Consider the following 23,287-nt stretch of genomic DNA (forward strand, 5'->3'; position numbering starts at 1 on the left):
CACACACACACACACATGCGCGCAGAAACTTTGTTCACAGATTTAGTAGATTCAGGATCATGTTCAGGGGTCAAAGGTGAAGCTGGGCTGGGTTTTGGGGCTGCCATGATCTCACATGTCGTCTGTTTTTACTTCCTGTCTGTGCAGGAAACACAGAAATATCAATGAAGATCAAAGCTGGCCCGGTTTTAAACACGGGATGATCCACACACACACACACACACACTCACCGTGTTTTTGGTTTTTTTTGCATGATTCACGGTTCACAATCAGCCCTCCTCCTCTGAAACAAGCCGTTTCAGCTCCTTTGATATCTGATGGCTGGATTGTTATTTGCAGAATGATTGTGAAAATATTTAAAAATAGTATCTGTAAAATATTCATTTGTTGTAGAAAATGTAAACTGGTGATGTATATAATTCTGATTTTAAGTCTGAGCCAACAGCTGCCTAAACTGTGTAAAATATATTTAAAATGATCTGAAATTATATTCTTGTAACGGTAATTAAATCCACAAAATTAAAAATCGTAAAGATTTTTTTTTTAAATTATTATAATAATTATATTTATATTTTCATTCTTAAAACCCCAATGAAACAATAGAAATACTAAAATATGCTTGAAAAAAAAAAATGAGCAGAAAAGCTTCAAATTAAACACCACCAAAAATAATTTGGTGTTTTTCTTTTTCTCCTGTTATCTCTGCTCCGAAGCAAGACACCAGTACAGTACGCCTGCCTACATTCCCCATCTTGCACCTGGAATGCTGGCATTGACTGAGAACCTTTGACCTCGGGTAAGCCTGACTTTTCCCGCTGCCGTGTTTGTCGTCGTTTCTCTGGCAGGAAGTTGATTTTCTTCTTGCAGAAATTTCCCAGCTTGAATTTTTTCCTGTGAAGCTTTGAACAAAAACACTGAACAGCAGCCAGACTCCATGTTGGCACGGAGTCTGGACCGCCGAGGGAGGGGGGCCTTTGCCAAGGGGTCCCTGTTGCTATGGACTCCCACCCCCTCTCCCTGCAGCCCGTCAGCCCCTCCACGGGTGGAGGAGTGAGGTGGGGGTGTTAGTAAAAGACACAAATCACGGCCGGCAGAGCAGCCACATTCCTGCAGGATGACCTCCGCAGAAAGACAGCCGAGCTGACCTTTAGAGGACCGGGAGAGGAGGAGGAGGAGAGGAATATTCCTGAGAGGAGAGAGGAAGAGCAGGAGGAGAAGAAGAGGAGAAACAATGGAGACAGACGCTCTGTGACAGAAGGATTTACAGAGAAGGGTCCTGCTTCTTTAACTTCTTCCTCTCCCTCCTTCTGTCTCTGACCTCCTCTACCTCCATTTGCTCCTTCCTGCTCCTCCCCCCTGTAGGGCCTTTGCCTAAAAATATAAGTCTCCCTGAGGTGAGTGTTGTTGTGATTTATCACTATAAAAATAAAGCTGAACTGAATGTCTTTATTTTGATCCTCCTGTCAGCTGATTGGGCGGTACCTGTGCTGAATTATTACTTCTATAGGTTTATCATTTCTAATCTGCTCTTTGTGCTTTTAATCTCTAATCTAACCTCACTGGTAACCAGCCTCATGGAGGAGGAAGAAGAGTTCAGGTCCTGCACATTCCAGTTCAGGTACCAGAAACGAACACAGCAGGAGGTGGAGAGCGGTGTGTGTGTGTGCGTGTGTGTGGCGCTGTGAGATCACAAACATGTTGCAGGCTGGAATATCAGTAGAGAGCGCAGCGTTGACACTACAATTTAAACCGGATTACCTGACTTTATAGAGGGATCAGCTGATGTCTGCTTCGCCACATGGGGGAGGAGGGGGGAGGAGCAAACAGCTCACAGCCTAAAAACTGTTCACGTTTCCACGCCACGAAACATCTAAGCACTGTTTTATACCAAACTTTAGATCTACTGATTGTCCTCATCATCATCGTCATCATCATCATTGTGTATACATGATACTGTACAAAACACCAGATGAATGAAAAAACAGTTTTTTTAAAAAAAAAGATCAGTCCAGATGATCACTGATTTTATTCACTGGGGTCAGTATCCTGTGCAAGGAAGCCAGAGCATGACCTGCTCGTCCTCCAGCCACCGCATGTCAGACACGACTGTAAACACAAAAGCTTCATACTAATCGAATTTCCCAGAGGAACCCACCCGAGGGATTAATAAAGTTCTATCTACTAAACAAATAAAAGAGCTGCTGTTAAAATCCACTGATTTTTAATATTTAACTCAAACCAAGTTTATTAATCACTAAAATAAGAACAATGAAATGTCTTGATGCATGCTCAATCATCCAGGTAAGTAAATGCCAAAAGGTTGAAAACCCATAGTGATCCTGTGTGTGTCAGGAACAGTTGAGACACATTTTTTCTAAACACTGCACCTCCCTGGCTTTTAAATCCCAAATCGCAGCACCAAAAATTTGTCCACCCCAAGGATCAGGTCCCCCGACACAAACAGAGTAACATAGTGTACGCTGTTAAGTGCCAGGAGGATTGCCATGATTTATAGATCGGGGAAACCAAACAACCTCTGGCGAAGTGGATGGCACAACGCAGAAGAGCCACCTCGTCAAGCCAGGACTCCACAGTCACCCACCTACAGGCCAGTGGACACTCTTTCATTGATGAGGATGTACACATCCTGAACAGGGAGGAACGCTGGTTTGAGCGCGAAGTCAAGGAGGCCATTTACGCGAAAAGGGAAAGACCATCTCTGAATCGAGGAGGGGGCCTAAGGGTACATCTTTCGCCATCTTACAATGCAGCCGTACCCTCTCTGTGAATGGCACTCATGGTCGTTGATCAGTGGTCTTTGATCAATGATCAATGGGGTTTGATCAGTGATTGTTGATCAATGGTCATGACAATTAGCATATTTATGATCTGTCCTCACAACCCATTGTTCATTCAGTGGGTTGGTTTCAGTTATGTACTGTTTATAAGGTTGAGGAAACCTGCAGTCAGCTAAGACTGAAGAAGGCACTTGGACAAGTGACGAAATGTTTCTCCCTTTGAAAAGGCTATGACCAGATGAACAGAATCAACCTTTTGGGACGAACAATAAAAATAATCTTGATTGTGGTTGTTCCAGTAATCACTCAGGATTCAAGTAAATATGCTCTGAGCACGCTCAGTAGGGGCGATTTCTCATATTTCCATATTCAAGGCAGTAAACATGAAGTCGTCTCCTTTTGCAGATTAAACTACGACACAAGACGAAGGCTCCCTGGGTCCACGCGGTGATGCCGTTTTTAAAGCTTCTCGTAAATTTCTGTATGTAACTTTCAGGAAACAGTTTGTTCTTCTTCACAGAGTGTTTTTATGAATGAGCCCCGCTCGCTGTGTGTGTGTGTGACACAGCAGTCACAGATGTGGATGCTGGGTGAGGGTTCGAAGTGTGTGTTGCTTGGTTGGCGGTGGGTCGGGGGTGTTTCCTGCGGTCACAATGTGTACTTCAGGAACCACATCAGAGCGTGTGGTTTTATGGCGCGCTAGCCTTAAATGGCTCCATATGAAGAGCGCAGAGCAGCCGCAGGAAGAGAAGGAGGAGAAGAAGAGGAAACATAAAGTATATGTAAGAGGAGACACACATAAAGTCTCCAGATTCAGTTTTCCTCAGCGCAAAGTAAACACACACACACACACACACACACACACACACACACACACACACACACACACACACACACACACAGGTCGTTAATTTGTTGTTATTGTGTTTAATTTCACCCTAAATGGAGACAGAAATGTGCTGAGAGAGCCATGCCCTCGCATTAAAGGTTATTCTGCTTTATTTCAGTAGCTATGTGTCTGCAGTCAGACGGACTCTGAACACGTCCACCCCACTTCAGACAAAACGCTCCGATTCTGACTCGAAGGAAGCAAAGCAGACACACATTAGCCACCTGGAATGGACGTAATCACAGGAGTATTCATCTGCCAGTCCTCCACGTGTAAGGTGGATTTACTGGAAGCAGGATGACGCACGGAAGAACGAGGCAGAGAGCTGTCAAGAGGGAAATGCCACCACACAGAGCGAGCAACAGACGCCTGCTTTAATACGGCGTCCACAGCACCACCTACGGCGAAAGAGGACGGTGATGACGTCAGCTTCAAGTCTCCAAGTCATCTCCTGATCTGTGTCTCTCTGAAGCATCATCCTTCAAGGCTGAAACACGAAGGGATCAGGACAAAGAGTGCGATTTCAATGTCTTTACAAAAATCAGAAACCGTTCAGATCAAACACGCTCTTGAGGTTTGACGGCGGCGTCTGTAAGCTTGGACTTTAAATAAAGTTCTGGGGTTTCTGAACAACTCCTGTGTGTGTGTGTGTGTGTGTGTGTGTGTGTGTGTGTGTGTGTGTGTGTGTGTGGTTAAACTAAGATGGCATCCGGTGTGTGGCGTAGACTGGGGCTGCTCAGACCTGTGGTAACGAGTTCAGAGACGAAGCTCCAAATCTCTTTAAGAGCTCAGGAGGACGGAGGAAGTGGGTCACACATCTTCACACACACACACTCTCTTTCTGTTTACTTATTCTGAGCCCTGCGGGGCCGTTTAAGGTGACGGCAAGCGGAATATCTGACCCTCCTCATTTTGTACTACCCGGCAGCTCGTTATCTTGCCGACACACAAAAATCCTCCTAAGAAGCACGAGGTGACCAATCACCGAAGAGACAAGAATAAAGTCTGCGCTCGGCACAAACTGACCGAAAACATCAGAAAAAACCCAGCATCAGCTGATCATGTTCTTAAAACAGGTGTGACACATGCTCAGTTATTGCATCCAATATGGCCGTCAGCGCCGGGTAGGCAGAGCTGTGGGGTTAATGATTATTGCATGAACAGACGTGTTTGTGATGCAGTGGAGGTTAGGGCGATAAAGCCAATAAAATCCTGTCAGGTTTCAGGTGGATGACCCTGCTCAGGTCTGATGCTGACTCTGGAGCATTGTGCTGCAGATGAAGGGCGGCGCCGTCTGAGGCGCTGGCAGCGGTTTGCCGCAGAGCCTCGAGCATTACTGTGACAGTCCTTCTATCAGACTTTTATGATTCCATCTCTCTAATTGTGTTTAATCGCCTTTACTGCTCACATAAATATTATCCATCTGTAATAACTGTTAACGCCGTTATTCCCGCCTGCGACAGCTCTAAATCTCACAAACAGCTGCTCTCGACCTTTTTTCACCTTCTGTCCCGCACGCCGCCCCCCTCCAAACCACCCCCCAGCTCCATGTGCGCTCAACTGGCTGCTAATGAGGGGCTGACATGTTTATCCTGGAGGTCAAACGGCCCAATGATGGAGGTCACGACCCCGACGTGCTGACCTCTGACCTGCCAGCACGTGTCGATCCTTCCTGTGTTTGTAACACCCGCTGCTGCCACCGCTGCCAGCGAGCTCACACATCAGAGGGGTGGGGGGAGGGGTCTATGTGACCTCTGACCTCCCAAAAGTTGCATAAGTTTGCGTGTGTCTGTTCTGTGTGTTCACAGCGAGCCGAAGACCGTTAATTTGAAAAGCTCCACTTGTTGAGGAGCTTCCTGGGCTCATCTTTAATTAATGGTTCAGTTATAGTTGAGACTTTTTAAAAGGTCTCTGCTGTAACTGCCCAGAGTTGCTTCGGCATGTAGCCAGGAATCAAACCGCCAACCTTTTCGTGAGCAGACGACCTGCTGTAGCTCCACCGTCTCATTTTCCCGATGTGTTCCAGGCTTGAACATCTGGGACGTTTAATAACAATCCAGATCCTGCAGTGCGGCTTTAGCAGTCTGCTGATATTGAGTCCAGTGGGTCGTCTGTACTGTGAGGACCAGACTGCTAATAAAATCAATACAACCAAATAATCACTCATTTAGAATTTATTAGTAAAATAAACTGATCAGAATGATGTCTTTCACTGGCTGTCCCTGCTGTGATGGGAGCTCAGTGTGGGAGTCTTTCCTCCTTTCCCTGCTCCGAGTGCGCCTCCTCGCACACCGAGTGGAGCAGAAAGAATCCAAATACGAATCCATCGTGTTACCGTAGTGATGCACACGAGCGTCCCAGACCGTGCTGCACCGAGCGCAGGTGTCAGCGGCGTTTTACAGTCGAGTAGACGACAGTTACACCACAAACAGGCGTGAAACTGCTGACTACTTCCTGTTAGCTGTGCTTGCTCTAATTAGGGTGGCGTGAGTGGACACAGGCAGCGAGCGAGTGGCTTTCAGAGTCCGGACTGGACCAAAACCTGGAGACCTGTGTGAGTCTAAGGCTGCAGTTTAAAGTGGATATAAGCAAAGGTTGTCATGTGATAACTGACTGCAGCCAACCAATCGCTTGCACCTCCAGGCTGCTAACACAGGAGACACTGAGCGGACGCGCGCAGAGGAGGCCTCCTGCCAGCAGCAGGTGGAGGTGAAGGTGGAGTTCAACTGGACGTTCAACTCTCGTCTCTTTGAAGTCTCTGCTGCGCCGCACTCTGAGGATTAAGGAAGAAATGGTTTGGCGCACGCTGCTGTTTCTACGGGCAACAATGTTGGCCCCCACCCCAAGTCAGCGTGACGGGGATGAATTTAATTACCCACTCGGGCTGCCCCGACAGACCCCACCTCCGGCCCCACGAGCCACAAGGTCAGCCCGCCTTCACACAGCTTTTAATCGATGCCGTCGCTCCAAAAAAGCTTGGTCGTCTTAAACAAGAGGCCGGGCGAATTCAAGGATTCAAAGCCCTCACAGCTCTGCGTGGTGAAAGTTTTTCAAAATAAAAGCTAAATTTAGATGATTTTGAAGAGCTGCCACTGTTCTCGCCGCAAATGATCCCCCTCTGTGTTTGTGACGGTGGCGAGCGGCTGCTCCGCTCAAACAAAAACCTCACTGAGGGTTTCATGCTCGCTGCCAAGAATCAGAGCCTTTCCCCTCAAAATAAAACCGCGACCGCAGCCGCCTCCAGACTCAAGGAGGCTCAGTGTGAAGCTGCACAGCTGATCAGCGAGCGCACAGTGGAAACATACACAGGCGAGGCGATGTGGACGGAGGTGTGGAGAATGGGCGCTCTCTCTGGGCTCACAGAGGCTTCAGTCTGAGAGAGGAAATGATTGTAATTAAGCTTCAGGGATGGAGCTCTTTCAGAGCACTCGGCTCGGGCCGTTTGTGCACGATGACGGATCACAGCTGAGAGCTTACCGCCACAAAAACACGAGACTGAGGCAAAACCTGCCAAAACAGCTGTTTCTACTGATGTCTGCCTCAAAAAATCCACTTCAAGTCCCGAAAACAAAAGAAAGAAGGGAGGAAAGAATTCATCCAGTCACAACTTTAACCAGGAAATCAGAGTCAAGGAAATTAGGATTTTAAAGCTGAATTTTTCTCCTTTTCTCCTAAATGCACCTGCAGTTCAAACTGTGTTTCAGCCACCGAACGTAAAAACTGAACTCTGAAATTCACCAGAATTTAACCTGACCTGAGAAATGTTTGGCTGGAAACGGCTGTTTTCACTCAGGCTCTGAGGCCTCTGGAAATCAATCCGCTGCTGGAGGAATCTGAAAGTGGGCCTGGCGGATAAATCTGAACTCAGGAGCTCCAACAAACTTAGAACAAGCTCGGTGCCAAATATTCAAACCGGCTGCCAAACATCTCCTCTGCGTGCCTCTGCCACCGCTCGCTGCTGCTCTCTAGAATATTCCAGCCAGCCAAATTATTTTCCCGTAGAATCAGTCGGAAATCGGGAACGTGCTGAGCAATCGCTCCGGAGATAATTGTGTTTTTTTCTGTGCCAGCTTCACCCCAAAAGCACGCCGAGCTGCTCTGCTCACGCCGGCGTCTCCGAGTTTCCTTTCACTTGTGCTTTGGTGACGAAAAGACGAGTGTCTGCAGGAGATAACACGCTGATCTGCTTTAAAACTGAGAGCAGGGTGTGCTTTCATCCCCAGACAAACAGAGCAAATTCTATCAGCTCACAACTAAACAATCTCATATTTAAACCTCTCAGGAATGCAAACAGAGCAGATGTCATCCCGCAAACTGTGCACAAAGCACAAAATGTAATATCTGTGCATTCAAGGCTGGAAAACTCTGATATTTGTTAGGTCGTGTCACCAAGTGGAAGGGAAATGGACTCCCAACGTGTGGTTAACGTTGTGAAAGGGACTTACTTTAGCTTTAGTCCTAAACTAAGACGATACTGAAATTTTAACAGCAGCACTCAGGAGACTAACCGTGGTCTCCTGAGTGAAAGTCCTCAGATATAACACCACCAATCGGCTCTCTGGGTTTACATCATGCATCCATAAACAGGAGTGTTGGGGGGGAAAAAAAGTCGATACAGAACAGGACTATTAGGATATTATACAGGAACACCAAATATCTTTTTTTTTTAATAAATTAAAATACTACCAACAAGAGGACTCATCTAATGTAAGTTTAGCTAAGCAAACGGAAATCAGCTAAACCTAAAAACAATAACATGACATGCTCAGCTCGACAAAGCTTACAGCTCAGTCACACGAGTAACGATGGGACGGAGACAGATCTGTGGTATCAGGTAATCAGTGTTTTCTGAGACACACACTGCATGTAGTTGCCAACTTGACCCCATTAACTGGCTGACTGACTGCAGACTGACTGCAGACTGACTGCAGACTGATTGCAGACTGATTTTCTTGTGGCAACATTTGCAGCCGGTTTTAGTGACACTGTTGGTTTGCTTGACAAGCTTTTTGCAGCAAACTGATGTGAGACATGATTGTCTTCATATATCATTATCTACCATAAGAGACTCACAAAGTTTAACTTTGAGGACATTTGAAAAAAGGTGATAAATAAAAAGTAAATGTAATACTGTAATACTCTGTGTATTACAACATGTTAAAAGTAGTATTAATATCACAGTAATATCTAGTGTCATGAGTGAAATATTGTGATAATATCATTCTGTGGGGTGATTCTACCTTTAGCCATAAAGTAAAAGCTCACCTACGATTGTAGCTAATCAGCTGCAGCCTGCCTGCAAGTCGCTTAGAAACCCACCTACACTTTAAGTCCTGCTTCATATTGGACCTGAATTACTGGGTTTTCACGTGATGTTGGAATAATCGGAAACATAAATTTCCAACTGGGGAAATCCATATAAATCTGCTCAAAATGAAACAACAACTTAAAATAAAAGTGTTACTGCTGCAGAGAGATCCCAGAGCAGATACCACCCAACCGCCGCAAGGCGTGCCCTCTGAAACATGTGCTGGGCCTGCACAGCTGGGGCACATTTAGCTGTGAGACTAGGCCGTTTCATCAAAGAACAGCTTCCAGAGATGCATTTATTAATCAGCTAAAGGCTTCCTTCAACAAACAAGTTCATCTTTGAAAGCTGTGAGAGTCAGACCAAAGCAGCGATCAGGTGGGCTAAGCCAAAAATAGCACAGCATTAACGCTCCGAGTGCAGACAGGAAATCCGCCGTCCCATGTGGATCCATGTGAAGGGACTCGAGGACAAGCTAGCTACCTGCAAAGTCTGACATCTCTCCAAGTTTTTCCCACAATAAAACCATGTAAATTTCATTTCACAGAGATCATTTCTGACTTCCACTAAAGGAAGACCACTGCTAGGTGTCGGCAGCTAAATGCAGTTTAACTTACATGACAGACACGTTCTTTCTTCATTAACCAAACTGATGCTGCCACAGAAATACCAAACATGTCCACAGCAAACTCAGAGAAACCAGCATCCAGCACCTGAAGTGATCTGATGATCCGCCAGCAGGACCGCCATTTTCTCGCAGCATCTCTCTCTCACAAACACACACACACACATCAGCAGCAGGAGAGGCGGGGCTTACCTGCATGCACGAAGTAGGCCAGGTAGAGATCCAGCTCCTTGACTGAAACTCCAATGTGATGCGGCTGCACGCACAGGCTGGGGTTCGAACACTGAGGAGACTTTACCAGCCTCTCCCCGTCAGTACTTTCGAGGGGAATCCCTTTGAATAAAATCACCATGACCAGGTCCAGCCGCCACACTTTGTCCGCCTGGCGCAGGCAGTCGATCCTCCTCATCTTGCCCTTCTGGTCGGGGTTGGACAGCACGCAGCACGGCGCCTTCTTCCCCGTCACCGTCAGCACAAAGTCCTCCCTGAACTCGGGCCGGATGTCCTTGCGCAACTTGGCCAGGAGGCGAGACGCCCACTTCTGTTTGACTTCGGGCTTCTCACTGAGCAGCTCGTCCTTCACGGCGCGCTCCTCCTCCTTGGACATGCGCTTCTCGTGCTTCTTGAAGTACTTCCTCTTACGGGCCTGAAGGTTGAACCATGTGTATGCGAAGGCCCGGACGTGGGGCAGCAGTGCTTCAATAAAAGGATGGAATTCATCCTGCGGGACAGAGATGGGAGACGCGGTGAGCGGCAGGTGACATGTCACGTGGCCACATACAGCATTTAAACATTATAAGAAACATGACGACTGAAGCACCGGCTAATGAGCATGTTACAGACGCAGCTTTAAGTGAAGCTTTTCGTGTTGTGTTTGGGTGACTGTTAAAACTCAGACCTCCAAAAACAAAGCGTCTGTCTCAGCTTCATAATACCGCGAAGGATAATAAGAAACATGCAGGTGTCTGCTGGTTAAAGCAGGAAACAGCCTTTTGCACTGACATCGACCCATCCATCCTCCCCGACCTCCACCCTGAGCCTCCCCTGTCTGTCTGTCGATTCCTTCCTTTTGCTGTCATCCCAAATACTGCAGTAGAGAGCTTCACATAAACGTACTCGCGTCGACCAGAGAGGTTAACAACGGGTTCCCTTCAGCTGGTGTGAATTTAGAGAAATGATTTTATAAAGCAGGACTGGAGATCAATTTAACAAAATTCTCTGAATGTCTCTTTGTGCATCGTTCTAGGACATTTTTCACAAAATTTGGCTTTAACGACATGCAGTCAAAAAGTCTGCAGGGAGGAATGTAGTGAGGCTGAGGAGCTGTTAAAAACCTCTTAATTATGCGTTTTAAAAATATAACTTTTCAGACGTGAATGTTTGTATTTGGAACATAATCAAGTATCTGCTCCACAGAAAAAAATAATAGAATATTTCTCCAAATTTTAATTTGCAAATCGGGAATGATGGACGGGAATAAGAAAAGAAACAAGAAAACAAGGAAATACTGTAAGAAGTAAAAGTGGAAGGAAAATAAGAAGGAAATTATAGAGGAGGGAATAAAAATTTGAAAAGGAAAATCAGAAGAAAAGTAGAAAATTTAAAAGCAGAGTTCAGACTGCAGCTTTAAATTCAAACCTGTCCTCGACTCTGTGACATGAAAAAAAAAAAAACACACCGCCGAGCAAGCGGCGGGAAGCCCAGCGCAGGGCAGCGTTCCTGCACGCGCTCCGAGCGCACCGCGAGGGGGATTACAGCTGCATTAAAGGTGCATTATGTGGCTTTTGGCTGGCGAGCATAGTGCAGTTAACAAGGTGGGAATATGGTTAGACAGCACGTCGTGGATTAGACCCAATATGGGGCGGGTTACACCTGCTCTGTGCCGGCTTTCTGCAGGCCGACTAAGGAGCTGCAAACCACAGCGTGCAAACATGAGAGGAGGAGGCTCAGCTTGGCCGCCTCAGGTTTCAGGGAGCAAAGCTGCACGAAGCACACGGAGCCCACACCTCCTCCTCCCGTCTGCCAACACAATAAAGATGAGAAAGCCTCCAAAACCCAGAGACCTCTGACGCACAGCGGGCCCAGCTAGGACTAACCCAGGCTGCAGATGTGGCCACATGTGGTCCGCACTTTGATCTCGGTGAGGTGAGCTGCTCCAGCTCTTGATTTTTAACAGTTGAATTTTATGAAAGATCATTTTTAGACGCAGCTTTCTCAGATCTGTTCGTTTCGTGGTTTCAAATTTTACCTGCTGTAAAATCTCAGAGCTTCAGTAACGACAGTATCCTGCCTCACAGTCACAAATAGGCCAACATTTTCTCACTCAACCTCCTCAAACACAAGCAACCATCCACCAAGCCAGCAGCAGCCAGTTCAGGGCTGTGATTGGTTCATGAATCCTAGCAAAAACAACTTTTCCTTCCGGACTAAAACACATTCGAGTAAAAAGTGCAAATGTGCCGTGAACTGGGTGAGTGCGTGGCTTCGTCCTCAAACGAGCAGTGGATTCAAACCCAGCGTCTTTGTACTAACGGCGATAATGAGCCCAGGAATAAACAGACGCCGTTTTTAGATTTAAGAAAATCACCGTCAGGTAAAAGTAATCCGAGTACAGGACGTGTGGCTGCTTGACATGTTGCGATGAAATGACTACGGTCACATACTGAACCAAAAAACAAAAACACATGCACCAAAATTTCAGCTTTTAACAAGCACATTTCACCCTCGATGGCCAGGAACCAATCAGGAGTCAACAGGAAGTTAAGGCCGTGACATTTAGATGTTATCCCAGAAAACAGGTTTTACTGCAGTTTCTAATTTATTCGTTTTTTACTGTTTTTTATTAGCATCGAGCTAATTTAAGAGCAGCGTGTGATTAAACTCCACAGGCTGAAAGACTTACTTTATTTACAACACATCAGCTGATTTTTATTATTGTCTGCTATTTACAGTATAAAGGTGTGTGCGGGGCTGGTCAGAGGCAGGGTGGCAGGTTCAGATGTGAGCTAATTAAACAGGTGAAATCAAAGTGTCCAAGAGCACGGATGAAAAACTAACTACTGCTGTGCTGCTTCTCGGCGTTTGGACTCTCATCTGTGGTGCCGCTCAGAGAAAACCTGTGATTTCACTTTGTTTCCCTCTAAACACAGACGGCTATGAAGGAAAACAGCAGCAACAGCATGGAAGGAGGAAAACATCGTCCCGGGGAAGCAGACGGACAGAAAACGTCTTCATGGAACATTTTTGATTCGGACCAAACCCCTCGGAGGCCCAGAGCACCTCCTCCTCCTCAGCCACGTACTGAAAAAGAAAAAAGCTCTATTCATAGATCAAAGAGGCTCGCACAGATCTCGATACGTGTGAATGCCTCCGACCGGGTGGCATGTGGAGGCCGGCTCACAGCTGTGCGCGAGCCCCACAAACCCGCTTTCTTTCTTCAGAGGCGAGCTGCTTCACAGGAGCTCGAGCTGCGGAGTCCCTGAAAGCTGCAGCGCATTATTATCATCATTGTCCTGAACCGAGTCTGATCCAAGAGTCCACCTGTAGCAGCTCTTTGACTCTCTCCTGCCTCAGTGACAAGCTCCTGCAGCACTGCATGTTTACAAGCAGCCGTCACAGCTGATTTCAGAGCGCGCACACATGTCCGAGTGAACCAGGATGTCCAGGGGTCTGACCCGATTCTCCTCGAGACCCAGAGACTGTGTGTTTCAGTGCAGCATGCAGGAAACTGTTAATTACATTCATTTTAAAACTGAAAGTTTCCAATATATCTGCACTCATTCAGAGCAGAGTGCTTAGAAAGGAAAAAGTGGGAAGAGTGGAATTGTGACACACACCCCAGCCCCTCCACGCATCATCTCAGTTTAAATCACAATAAATACAACGACTCTTTTATCCTACAGGAAACCATCACACTGAACCAACGTCGGCTTCTTGTCTGCAGCTCGAAACTCATTGGTTCCCTCTGCAAACACAAACATGTTTTGTGGGATTTTTTCCAATAAGCAGGATGGAAATCTGGATTTTTGGGCCCTAGTTTCAGCGGGGGATTAATATGTTTGTAGGATCGGTGCACACTGGGTGCTCAACATTAACACTCAAACTGTTTGGTTTCTTAAAAGAAGAGTTGGGGTTGGGCTGCAGGTTCGGGGTTAAATGTATAGAAACCAAAGTTTTCCAGCTGGGAGTCAGAGCTGTGTTAAACCTGGAGCTCGGAGCGCTGCCTCCAAAGAGGAAACTGTATCTCCAGGCTGTGCATCAGAGCACCAGCTGCACGCCTTTTTTTCATACAACACTGCTCGCCCTCCCTTGTCAGAGGCTGAATACAGCACATTGTTTCTGGTTGGAGACGATCCAGGCGAGCGGCTTCGTCTCCAAAGCGCCTCCAGCAGCTCCGCGGCCGACCTGCAGCCGCTCTCCGAGCCCGGCTTTCACCGCAGGACGGCCTTTTGTCTGCGAGCGTCCTCGGGCGCTTATTAGGACGCAGAGCGGCTGCTGGACGGGCGATGTGTTCTCTCTCTCTCTCACACACACACACACACACACACACACACACACATTCCACAGTGGATCTGCAGCTCGCTGGCTCTGGATGTTCGCCGGAGCCACATACCAACATTCCTCACAGCCCAGTGCAACGTTTCAGCTTCCTGAGCCGCTCACACCGCCTCCACCACCGCTTCCTCCACTGCCTCTTCACACTCCGCCCGCTGCAAACAAAATCCCACTTAACAAGTCACTCACTCTCAGATTGAGCCTGAAAACAGGCCGGCATAATCCCTCCTGTTCTCAGGAATGTTTGCAGTCCTCAGACTGAATAATCCTGCGGCACTCCTCGCAGAACTCCTCCCGCTGTGTTTCTGGGGTTTTTAGAGGTTTACTTCAGTCTCTCTGCTGCAAATATTTTAAGCCACAAAACAAAGAAAATTCAGACGTTCAGCGTGTCGGGAAAATCACCGGCAGGCTGAAGCCAGGCATCGGCGCTCCCCACAGCCTCATGTCCATGTTTGGATGGATTTGAATGAGTGAAACTAGTGCTGAGAGTTAAATCTGTGCACTTTGTTAGTGAGCGTGTTATAAATCAGACTCATTAAAAATCAAACGACACGCTGATCGATTTGTTTGAGCTGCAGGGAATTTTTCAGCTTCCTTGAAACATGAAATTCCCAGGTTGGAGGTAATCTGGGTGCCGTTCCCGCATCCTGAAGCTTTCTCCTTGTAATTTGACTTTTTTGGTTTGAGTTGGTTTGTGCTGAAGCGGCCAGCTGCGCTACAGCTCAGCGCTGAATGAAAGGCCGCCCAGCCGAAGTGGGCTTCTTTCTTCGTCTCTCTCTCGGCCTTTTTTCCCTGCAAGGGGAGAGCAAGCATGGGCCGAGGCTCGCGTCCCCCCCTGCACCTCGGTGACAGATGTAATGGGCACCGAGTAACAACAACCCTCTGAATCATAGTCATTTAGAGGCGCAATAACCCTAATCCCCCCCACTGCCACACTGAGGGAATTGTCGGCCTGTCGTCTAAGGCCCGGCGGAGCTGCCGACGCTCCGCTGCGAGCGCCCGGGGACCGACAGGAAGGTTCTCACCAATCAGAGGGTTCGATCTCCCTCATACCAACTCAAAGACAGCACGTTCCTATTAAACCAGCCACACACATACACTCATACACATACACATTCCTGCTTTATGTTTTGGGGATCTGATGGTGTTGGATCCTCTTGACGCAGGTTTGGGAAAGTCCAGCTGATCGGACCCTTTAACTCTGACTTTACTGATAAACACACAAAAATATTTAGATTTTTATATTTTAAAAACGATCAAAAAAATCTGCTGCTTTTTTGTTTTTATTCTTTTTAAATAATCGATGTGGAACTACACACAGATCTGAGCTGTTTTTCTTTAAAAGAAGTTTAAACGTTCGTCCGATCCACCGCGGGGAAATATACAAATTTAATCACACCGTAAATGACCAAAACATTTCGTGTGAAGCGCCCTCCCGTGGCCGGTGGGCAAAAACAAGCCATTTACATCACCTCCGAACAAATTTATCCCAAAGAATTATGAAATTTCAGATTCAGACTGAACACAGACAAAACTTTTAATAATAATTAATTTTCACATTTAAATTTTGATTTTCCCCTGTTTCTCTCTCTCTCCCTCTCACACACACAGACACACACAGTTGTCAGAATATTTCCCTGAAACAAAATAAAAAGCTGAATACTGAGATGAATCACACACACGTTCACACTGAAACATTTTCCTCTGAGCAGGATTTGTAAAAACTGACAGTCTGCTGTTTATTGGTTTTACTGCCCGGTAATCAGATTACATGTAAAGCTGCTGCAGATTCACCCAAAAATAAAACCAGAGTCCGAGAACGAAGGCGACAGGGCAAACACGAGCACGCCTCACGTTCATTCACAGCCACGATCAATAAATCCTCTGATGAAACTGATCATCTAGAACTAAACCTGCGTTTTCTCTGCGCCTCATACACCAGAGGTACTGTTTGGAGCCTGAAACACGTCAAGATAATTCTACTCTCACCTCTGACCCTGAACGCAACCCCGCAAGAGCGAGCGGCTGGCGGCATACAGCCCCGCAGAGCCCCGCACAGCCCCGCGCAGATCGGCGGCGGGACTCAGCGCGCTCAGCCCGGGCACGGAGCCGCGGGCAGAGCCGCCGGAGCTCCAAGCGGCGTGTGCCGCGCGCACAGCCGCGCGCACGGCCACGGACAAAGTGCGTGAAAAGTGCAGAAAGTGTGACTGACCTGCGTGAGGCACAGCGGAGAGTACATGTCCGTCCTCCGTCCGCCGCCCGCGAGCTGCGCTGCGTTTATGAGAGCGGCTGCGCGTGCGCGGGGCTCTTACTGGAACTCCGGCCCCGCGTGTGTGCGTGCGTGCGTGCGCGAGGAGCAGCCGCCGAACTTTGACCCCGCCGTCTCCGCTCCGCAGCCCGACACCATCCCCGGTAACGGCGCCGAGAGCGCGCTCACAGCTCCGCGCGGCCGCGGCGCGAGGCGGCCCCCGGCAGCATGTCCGTCCGCCCTGCGGTGCGCTGTGGCCGGCTTGCGGCGCTGAGGCTGCTCGGTGCGGCGGGCACGCGGAGAGAGCGCGCCCGCTCCGGCCTGAGCTCCGGGACCTCCGGACTGCAGCGTCCGCGCGCTCACACCCGCTCCTCGAGCCTCCGCTGCGTGCGTGCGTGCGTGCGCGCGCGGATGAGCTGCTGGATGCTCCTCGCGTGAACCCGACCACGGACTCACTGATCGGTATCACCGGGACGGGCTGAAAACTTGGAGGCTCACGTGACCGGCGAAAACAGCGCGGGCGGGGGGGCGGGGGCAGTTTGGGTCGGAACTCCGAGCTGCAGCTGCGCAGTTCTGCTCCCTTATTCTGCCCCGGGGTCTGCCCGCACAGGGGGCAGGGGCACGGCACTCAGGGGCCCCGGGCAAAACACACACACAACACACACGAATAATGAACACAAAGACACAAAAGTACACAGAAATACACACGAAGACACACAAAGAAATACACAGAAATAATAAAAATAAACACAAATAATACACAAACACACAAATAAATATGAACACACACAAATAATAAACACAAAGACACAAGCACACAGAAATAATATAAATAAACACAAATGCACATAAATGAATACAAATACACACAACTAAATACAAATAATATGCAAACACAAAAATAAATAGAAATGATACAAACACACAAATACACACAAACAGTCCGCACAATTACACAGAAATAATACAAATAAACACAAATAAATACAAGTAAATGCAAATAGACACAAATAAATACAAATAAAAACAATAAAAATAAAAACAAACCGCTGAAATTTTTTCTTCTCCTCCAGACAGCAGGAGCCTCCAAAGCCCTCCTCAAATTATTATTATTATTATTATTATTACTATTATTATGAGGAGAAATGAGCTCAGCTCTACTTTACATAACACACACACGCACACACTTATATAATGTGTGTGTGATCAGATATGTTGCCAATCAGCTGTTCTTTATGTAAAGCTCTGTGACCTCCGACCTGTTTTCTGAGTTGAGTGTAAACAGCTGTTGACCTTCATCTTTTTTTTTTTATTTCGTGTTTGACTTGTTTTTAGATATTTTTGTGTTTTGCTCCCACAGATGTTCAGTTATTGTTTCCCGCAGTAGAAATGAGGAAAACAGACAAATGGACGAGTATGGACCCGCCCTCTTCACCACATGTGTGCATCTTCATTTTCAGCATCAAGCTGCTCTGAGATCCATCACACACCCGGCACCACCACCACTTCCACCATCCTCTGCTTCACACTGGCTCTGGATCAGCCGCCATCAGAAACAACTGATTCCTGAAAGCTCGTCCGTTTGCGGCTCCGTGCCTCTGTGCGCTGCAGGCTCTACCTGTTCCACCTGAACAGGAAGAAGGATGATGACACACAGAACCGCTTTGAAAGGTTAAAGGTCAGATCCTGCCGTTTACTGTGAGGAGCGTCTGGGGTGATCTGATAAAATATCTGAAAAGCTGTTTGTGATGCTAAAGCCTCACACCTGCAGGAAGTTCACAGGTCTGAAGGAAGGCGGCCGGAGTCACCTGAGGCACTCAGAGAGTCTGTAAACGGCTTTACGGGGATATTAGTCTGTGGAGATCCTGCAGGAGCATCTACAAGATTCAATAAAGCCTCCATAAAGCTGCAGACGCTCCGACGGTCCCGACAGTACCATCAAACCGACGCTGAATCACCACGGAGACGCACAGACCCACCATAAACCCATACAGCAGTCCAATCAGCACCAGCCTCCACCTGTCCCCACACAGCCCCTCAGGTGACCAACCTGCAGGAACATCAGTGGGTGGAGCCACAACAGGACCTTCTGTTTCACCAGAGTTAAACACAACAACACAAGAACGAACCAATCAGATCACACCTCATAATCATCGTCATCGCCATCAACATCATCAGCAGCAGAAATTCACTCAGGTTATCTTCTTTGAACTCAGACACACACGCACGGTTCTTTTATCATCCAATCAGAGGACGCTGCGTCACGACAAGTCTGTCTCAGATGAAACATCACAGCTGTAATCAATCAATAATCAATCATTCTGATCTGATCGTCAGAGTCCACGAAGGATAAAAGCAGGTTTGGATTACTCAGATTACAGATTACACGCCGTATGCACCATTACAAAGGTGAGTCAGGTATGACCACAAAGACTATTATAAATCAATAATTAGGACAGAAAGGGGTTGGTCTGGCTAACTGAGACACTTCAGCGGCTCCTTCGTCAGGCTGTTTTTATTTGTTTGTTTGTTTGTTGTGAGGAACTCTCGTGAAGTCAGGATCACTGTATATATGGAAGTGTTTTGTGATCCCAAGATGTTTCCAGCTCAGTGCTGGTGGCTGGTGAAGCAGGTGGGAGATGTGCTGACGTCACTTCCTTCTGCAGGCTCATGTAATCAATGGTCTCAGAGGATGTGGAGGAAGACGTCTGCCTAGTGAAGCAGCTGCGTGCTCCCGCGGGCTGGACCCGAGCGGCGAGTCGTCCGAGGTTAATGAACAGAAGCTTTTATGTTAATAGAAGGAGCGGCGCCGTGATTTAACAAGACAATCTGCACATTTACTTTGGCTCAAACACGTCTGAGGCTGCTCGTTATCGGGCGGCCAAACAGCGGCTCTGAATGAAGGTCGGCACACAGAGACGGTAATTAGATTAGAGCAATTAAACCAGCTTTTTGATATGACCAATAATCTTAATGTGGAATTCACAGCAGGACATCCTGCTCCCGTTTCATCGTTTCCAGCAGATGCGCCATGATCTGAGCTCCAGCTTCAGGTTTAACAAGCGTTCACGTTCCCTCGCTCCGAGCCTCACCTTATGTCAACAAGAACTCATCCATCAGGCCTCACATCCTGAACTACAGGCAGATGATCAGATGGACCAATCGCAGATGCTCAGAACTTTTATTTGTTCCTCAGGACATTATTCAAAACCTGAGTTCGCCTCACGGTTCCTGCTCTCTCAGTCTGACTCATTAAGCATCCTGAGAAGCATCAGTCCTGTTCCACCAGCCAGCACCTCGGAGCCAAAGAATCACATGTAGAATCACTCCTGATAGCGACCATGAAGGCGACCGCAGCGAAGAGCAGATCCACTTTCACCGAAGGAGAGAAAAGCATCACCATGAACCAATCAAAGACTCAAATGTTCCACTTTCTCAGTCTTTTCCTGCACAGATTCTGCAGCACAAAGCTGCCACCATGGAGCGCACACAGCATTCATAAAGAGCACGTCACTCACCTGAAAACACCTGGGCAAATCAGGTATGCCCTCACCTGAAGGGACAACAGGTGACTGAACTATGGGAGGAAGACGGTGCTTTCTGCCTTTCTAATTCTTCATAGCTTTTTAATTATTATTTAAAAGAGAGGACAAGTTTTTTTAAACCTTCCAAAGAGCACCTCAGACAGCACAGGTGTAATCACCTGTCAGACAATCAGAAGCAGAAGAGGGCGGAGCTTTAAGTGACCACATGTGATGAAGTGATGATCGGATGTTTAAGGTGCAAGTGAACGCCTGCTGAGTGTCACAGGGCTCATATTTCTCTGCCTCATCAGGCAGCAGAGGCAGAAAAGCAGCCTGAGGCGCCATCTAGAGGAGACTCACCGACACTACAGCAGCCTGTAGCCTGTGTGTGTTTGTTTGTGTGTGTATGAATTCTTACTATCTTGGTGGGGACCAAAATCTGAAATTCACTATACTGGTGGGGACCAACGGCCCTTGTGGAGACCAAAGTCCAGGTCCCCACAGGGTTGAAGGCATTTTTCACACTCAAAATGTGGTTTTAGTGTCAGGGTTACAATTGGGTTATGGTTAGGTTTAGGGTTAGGGTTAGGGTTAGGCATTCATTTTTGATGGTTAGGGTAAGCGGCTAGGGAAAACATCATGTCAATGGGATGTCCCCACAAGGATAGCAAACCAGACATGTATGTGTGTGAGTGTGTGTGAGAGTGTGTGTGTGTGTGTGTGTGTGTGTATGTATATGAATATCTGTGTGTGTTCATTTTACAGGATCTAAGGGAGAAACTTTGATAAATTCTCTGATTCAACAAAAGCTGAAAATCTGATTTTGATTCGTTCATTTTAGTAAATAAAAAGTAAAAACATTGGAGACAAAAACAAAAGAGTAAAACTTCAAAGCCTGAAATAAATTTCCACAACACCAGTAGTAAAAATATTCATTTGAAGTCTTTTGGGAGGGTGCATGAAGCAGTCTGACCCCACCTGCTTCTGCCAATCAGTGGTGATTTCCTGCAGTGACATTTTTTTGGACGCCACTGAGCTGCCATTTCAGTAAAAAGTTGTGGAACTACTTCTGTCCTAACGGAACAACAGAAGGAAGCGAGCTGGAACGTTCCGCCAGCGCCTTCCACGATTTCGGACGGCATTTTCAAGAAAACGTTTGAAATGATAGAAATGTCCCTCGGGGAACGTTCCTGGAAGGTTAAAGGTCAAACGACCACAGAACGATAGGCCTGCAGCGCTCGGAGAATTTGATGTCACAGGGATGTTTGTGACGACAGGACGCTCCCCTGAATGTCAGCGCAGCGTTGTGAAGTGCTGGGTGGTTGTCGTGGTAACAGATTACAACCCGTGTAACCAGGGCCGAGACTCCAATTACATTTCCACCCCTCAGAGAGCGGCCAATCAGCCGATCGGCTCCTTCATCTTTAACGGAGCGCTGTTTAAATAAAGATTCAGTTTTTTGTCTGTTTGTTTCTGCAGTGCAACGCAAGACTGGAACGGGTCAGAAGATGATGGGGGGACGCCACCAACCAGCCAATCAGACGTGAGCAGAAATCCAAAAACTCGACATGGACGTCACCATGGAGACGGGCTGATGTCGGTGGCAGTTTGGGCTAAAAAATACAAAGTGTGTGTTTCTCTGTGTGTGTGAGTGAGTGTTTGTGTGCATGTGTGTGTCTGTGAGTGAGTATGTGTGCATGTGTGTGCCTGTGTGTGTGATGGGGGGACGGGGGCTCCTCCACCTGCTCCCACTGAGCTGCTGCCAGGCTGGAGACCAGCCAACAGAACCAGGCCTGAAACCAAGCCGCAGCTAAGCTCGCACAACCAGAGAGAGAGGGAGGAAAACAAGGGAGGAGGGGGAGAAGGACAGAAGGGGAGAGGAAGCACAGAGCGATGGGGAGGAAGAATAAGGTCAGAAAAGCAAGAAGAGGAGGAGGAGGGATGCTTCTCATTTGTTTTCTTTGTGGATCTGAGACGTTGAAGCAGCTGATCATCGGCCATCATCTCTGCCGATCAGCTGATCAGTAATCAATTTTTACATCTCAAAACCCCAAAACGCTTGATTTTAGTCCCAAAACCTTAGAAATGAGTGATAATAAAAATATGAGCGCAGGGAGGCCACAGATGAGGAGGAGCGTTACAGCGAGGAGGTGTAGATCAAAGCTGGAGAACAGAAGAGGAGAGGTTAGATTGTTTAGGACAGGAAGAAGAGTGGAGGCCCTCTGAGAACATCTGCAGCAGCTGCTGAGCAGAGCTGCGTCACAGCCTCGGTTCTCCCTTATTTCTTTGGATCCATGACACGAGTCAGAGAGAACCGTCGTTCAGATGGTGAGCAGGAGCATCATCGCCGTCAACGACAGTCACATCAGCACACACATCTGGGCCTGATGTGGCATTTGCAGCAGAAGTTCTGTTGTTAGAGTTTAACAGCAGCAGCTGCTGAGGGTCCAATAGTAAGATAAACGAGGCGCTGAGATTCTACATCTCTGGAGCCAGCTTTGATCTCCACCTTTAACTGCCACCCCATCCATGGAGCCCCGGAGGCTCAGGTAGACCTGGATTGATCCCCGGCTCCTCCTGGGAGAAGATAGTGGACCCTGAACTAGCCTCAACACACCTGCACGAGTGTGAATGTCGGGCAGAGCTGCTCAGGTGTGGATAAAGCTCTGGTTGTGATTGGCTGAATGAGGGCTCAGGATTAAGCAGAAAGGCGTTTTTCATGTTCCGGTACATTTTCACACAGGACCCGTGTTGTTCACCTGTTGGGCCCCCGGCGGCCTGCACGAAGGTGGCAGGTACAGACCTAACACGGGGGTCCATCAGCTGCATCACGCTGCTCTCTGACGACCTCAGTAATCGCAATCTGAGACTTTAAATCGCAAGGTCAGAAAAATCCAAACCCTCCTTCAGTCCTCTCGTACTTCTACCGCAGGGAGGGCCTGACCGCAGATTCGTAGTTTCACGTCTGCAAGAGGTGCAAAAGGGGCATCTGAAACATGCATGTCTCAAATAACAGTGAACGTGAATGAGAGTGAGAGCAAGACCAAACCGCGAGATCGGACCGGGAGATTGGATCAGGATCAGGGGAGAGCAAGATCGGACCGGGATCAGCGGAGAGTGTTACTGCGGCTGCTCTGTCTGCTCGCCGAAGGTGTTTATGGCTACTGGAAAATGAAGCGCCCATTTGACGCTGACCTTGGCGGTGTAGGTGGGGCTCTGTTTACAGTTTGAAAACAAACCATAAAATAATTCCATGAACGTCAGAATATCATCGCTATGATGACAACATCACCTCACACACACTTAACTCCTTTTTCTACTGACTACTGTGTGTGTCTGTG

At 47.7% G+C, this 23,287-nt stretch overlaps 1 protein-coding gene across 5 annotated transcripts in view; it reads right to left on the bottom strand.

Moving 5' to 3' along the window:
- nfia (nuclear factor I/A) overlaps nt 1-16,938 on the bottom strand; it is a 104,779-nt gene extending 87,841 nt beyond the window's left edge. For all 5 annotated transcript variants that reach the window (XM_013910648.1, XM_013910647.1, XM_005732417.1 and 2 more), the window contains exons 1-2: nt 16,387-16,938; nt 9,813-10,341 (exon numbers count right to left, since the gene is read on the bottom strand). In XM_013910648.1, coding sequence (XP_013766102.1) covers nt 9,813-10,341; nt 16,387-16,413 — 556 coding nt within the window. In that variant the 5' untranslated portion in view covers nt 16,414-16,938. The remainder of the gene's footprint in view (nt 1-9,812; nt 10,342-16,386) is intronic.
- Nucleotides 16,939-23,287: the final 6,349 nt, after the last annotated feature.

This window comes from Pundamilia nyererei, unplaced genomic scaffold (genome assembly GCF_000239375.1).
Source record: "Pundamilia nyererei isolate P.nyererei 1_Seehausen unplaced genomic scaffold, PunNye1.0 scaffold00046, whole genome shotgun sequence".
NCBI classification, from domain to species: Eukaryota; Metazoa; Chordata; class Actinopteri; order Cichliformes; family Cichlidae; genus Pundamilia; species Pundamilia nyererei.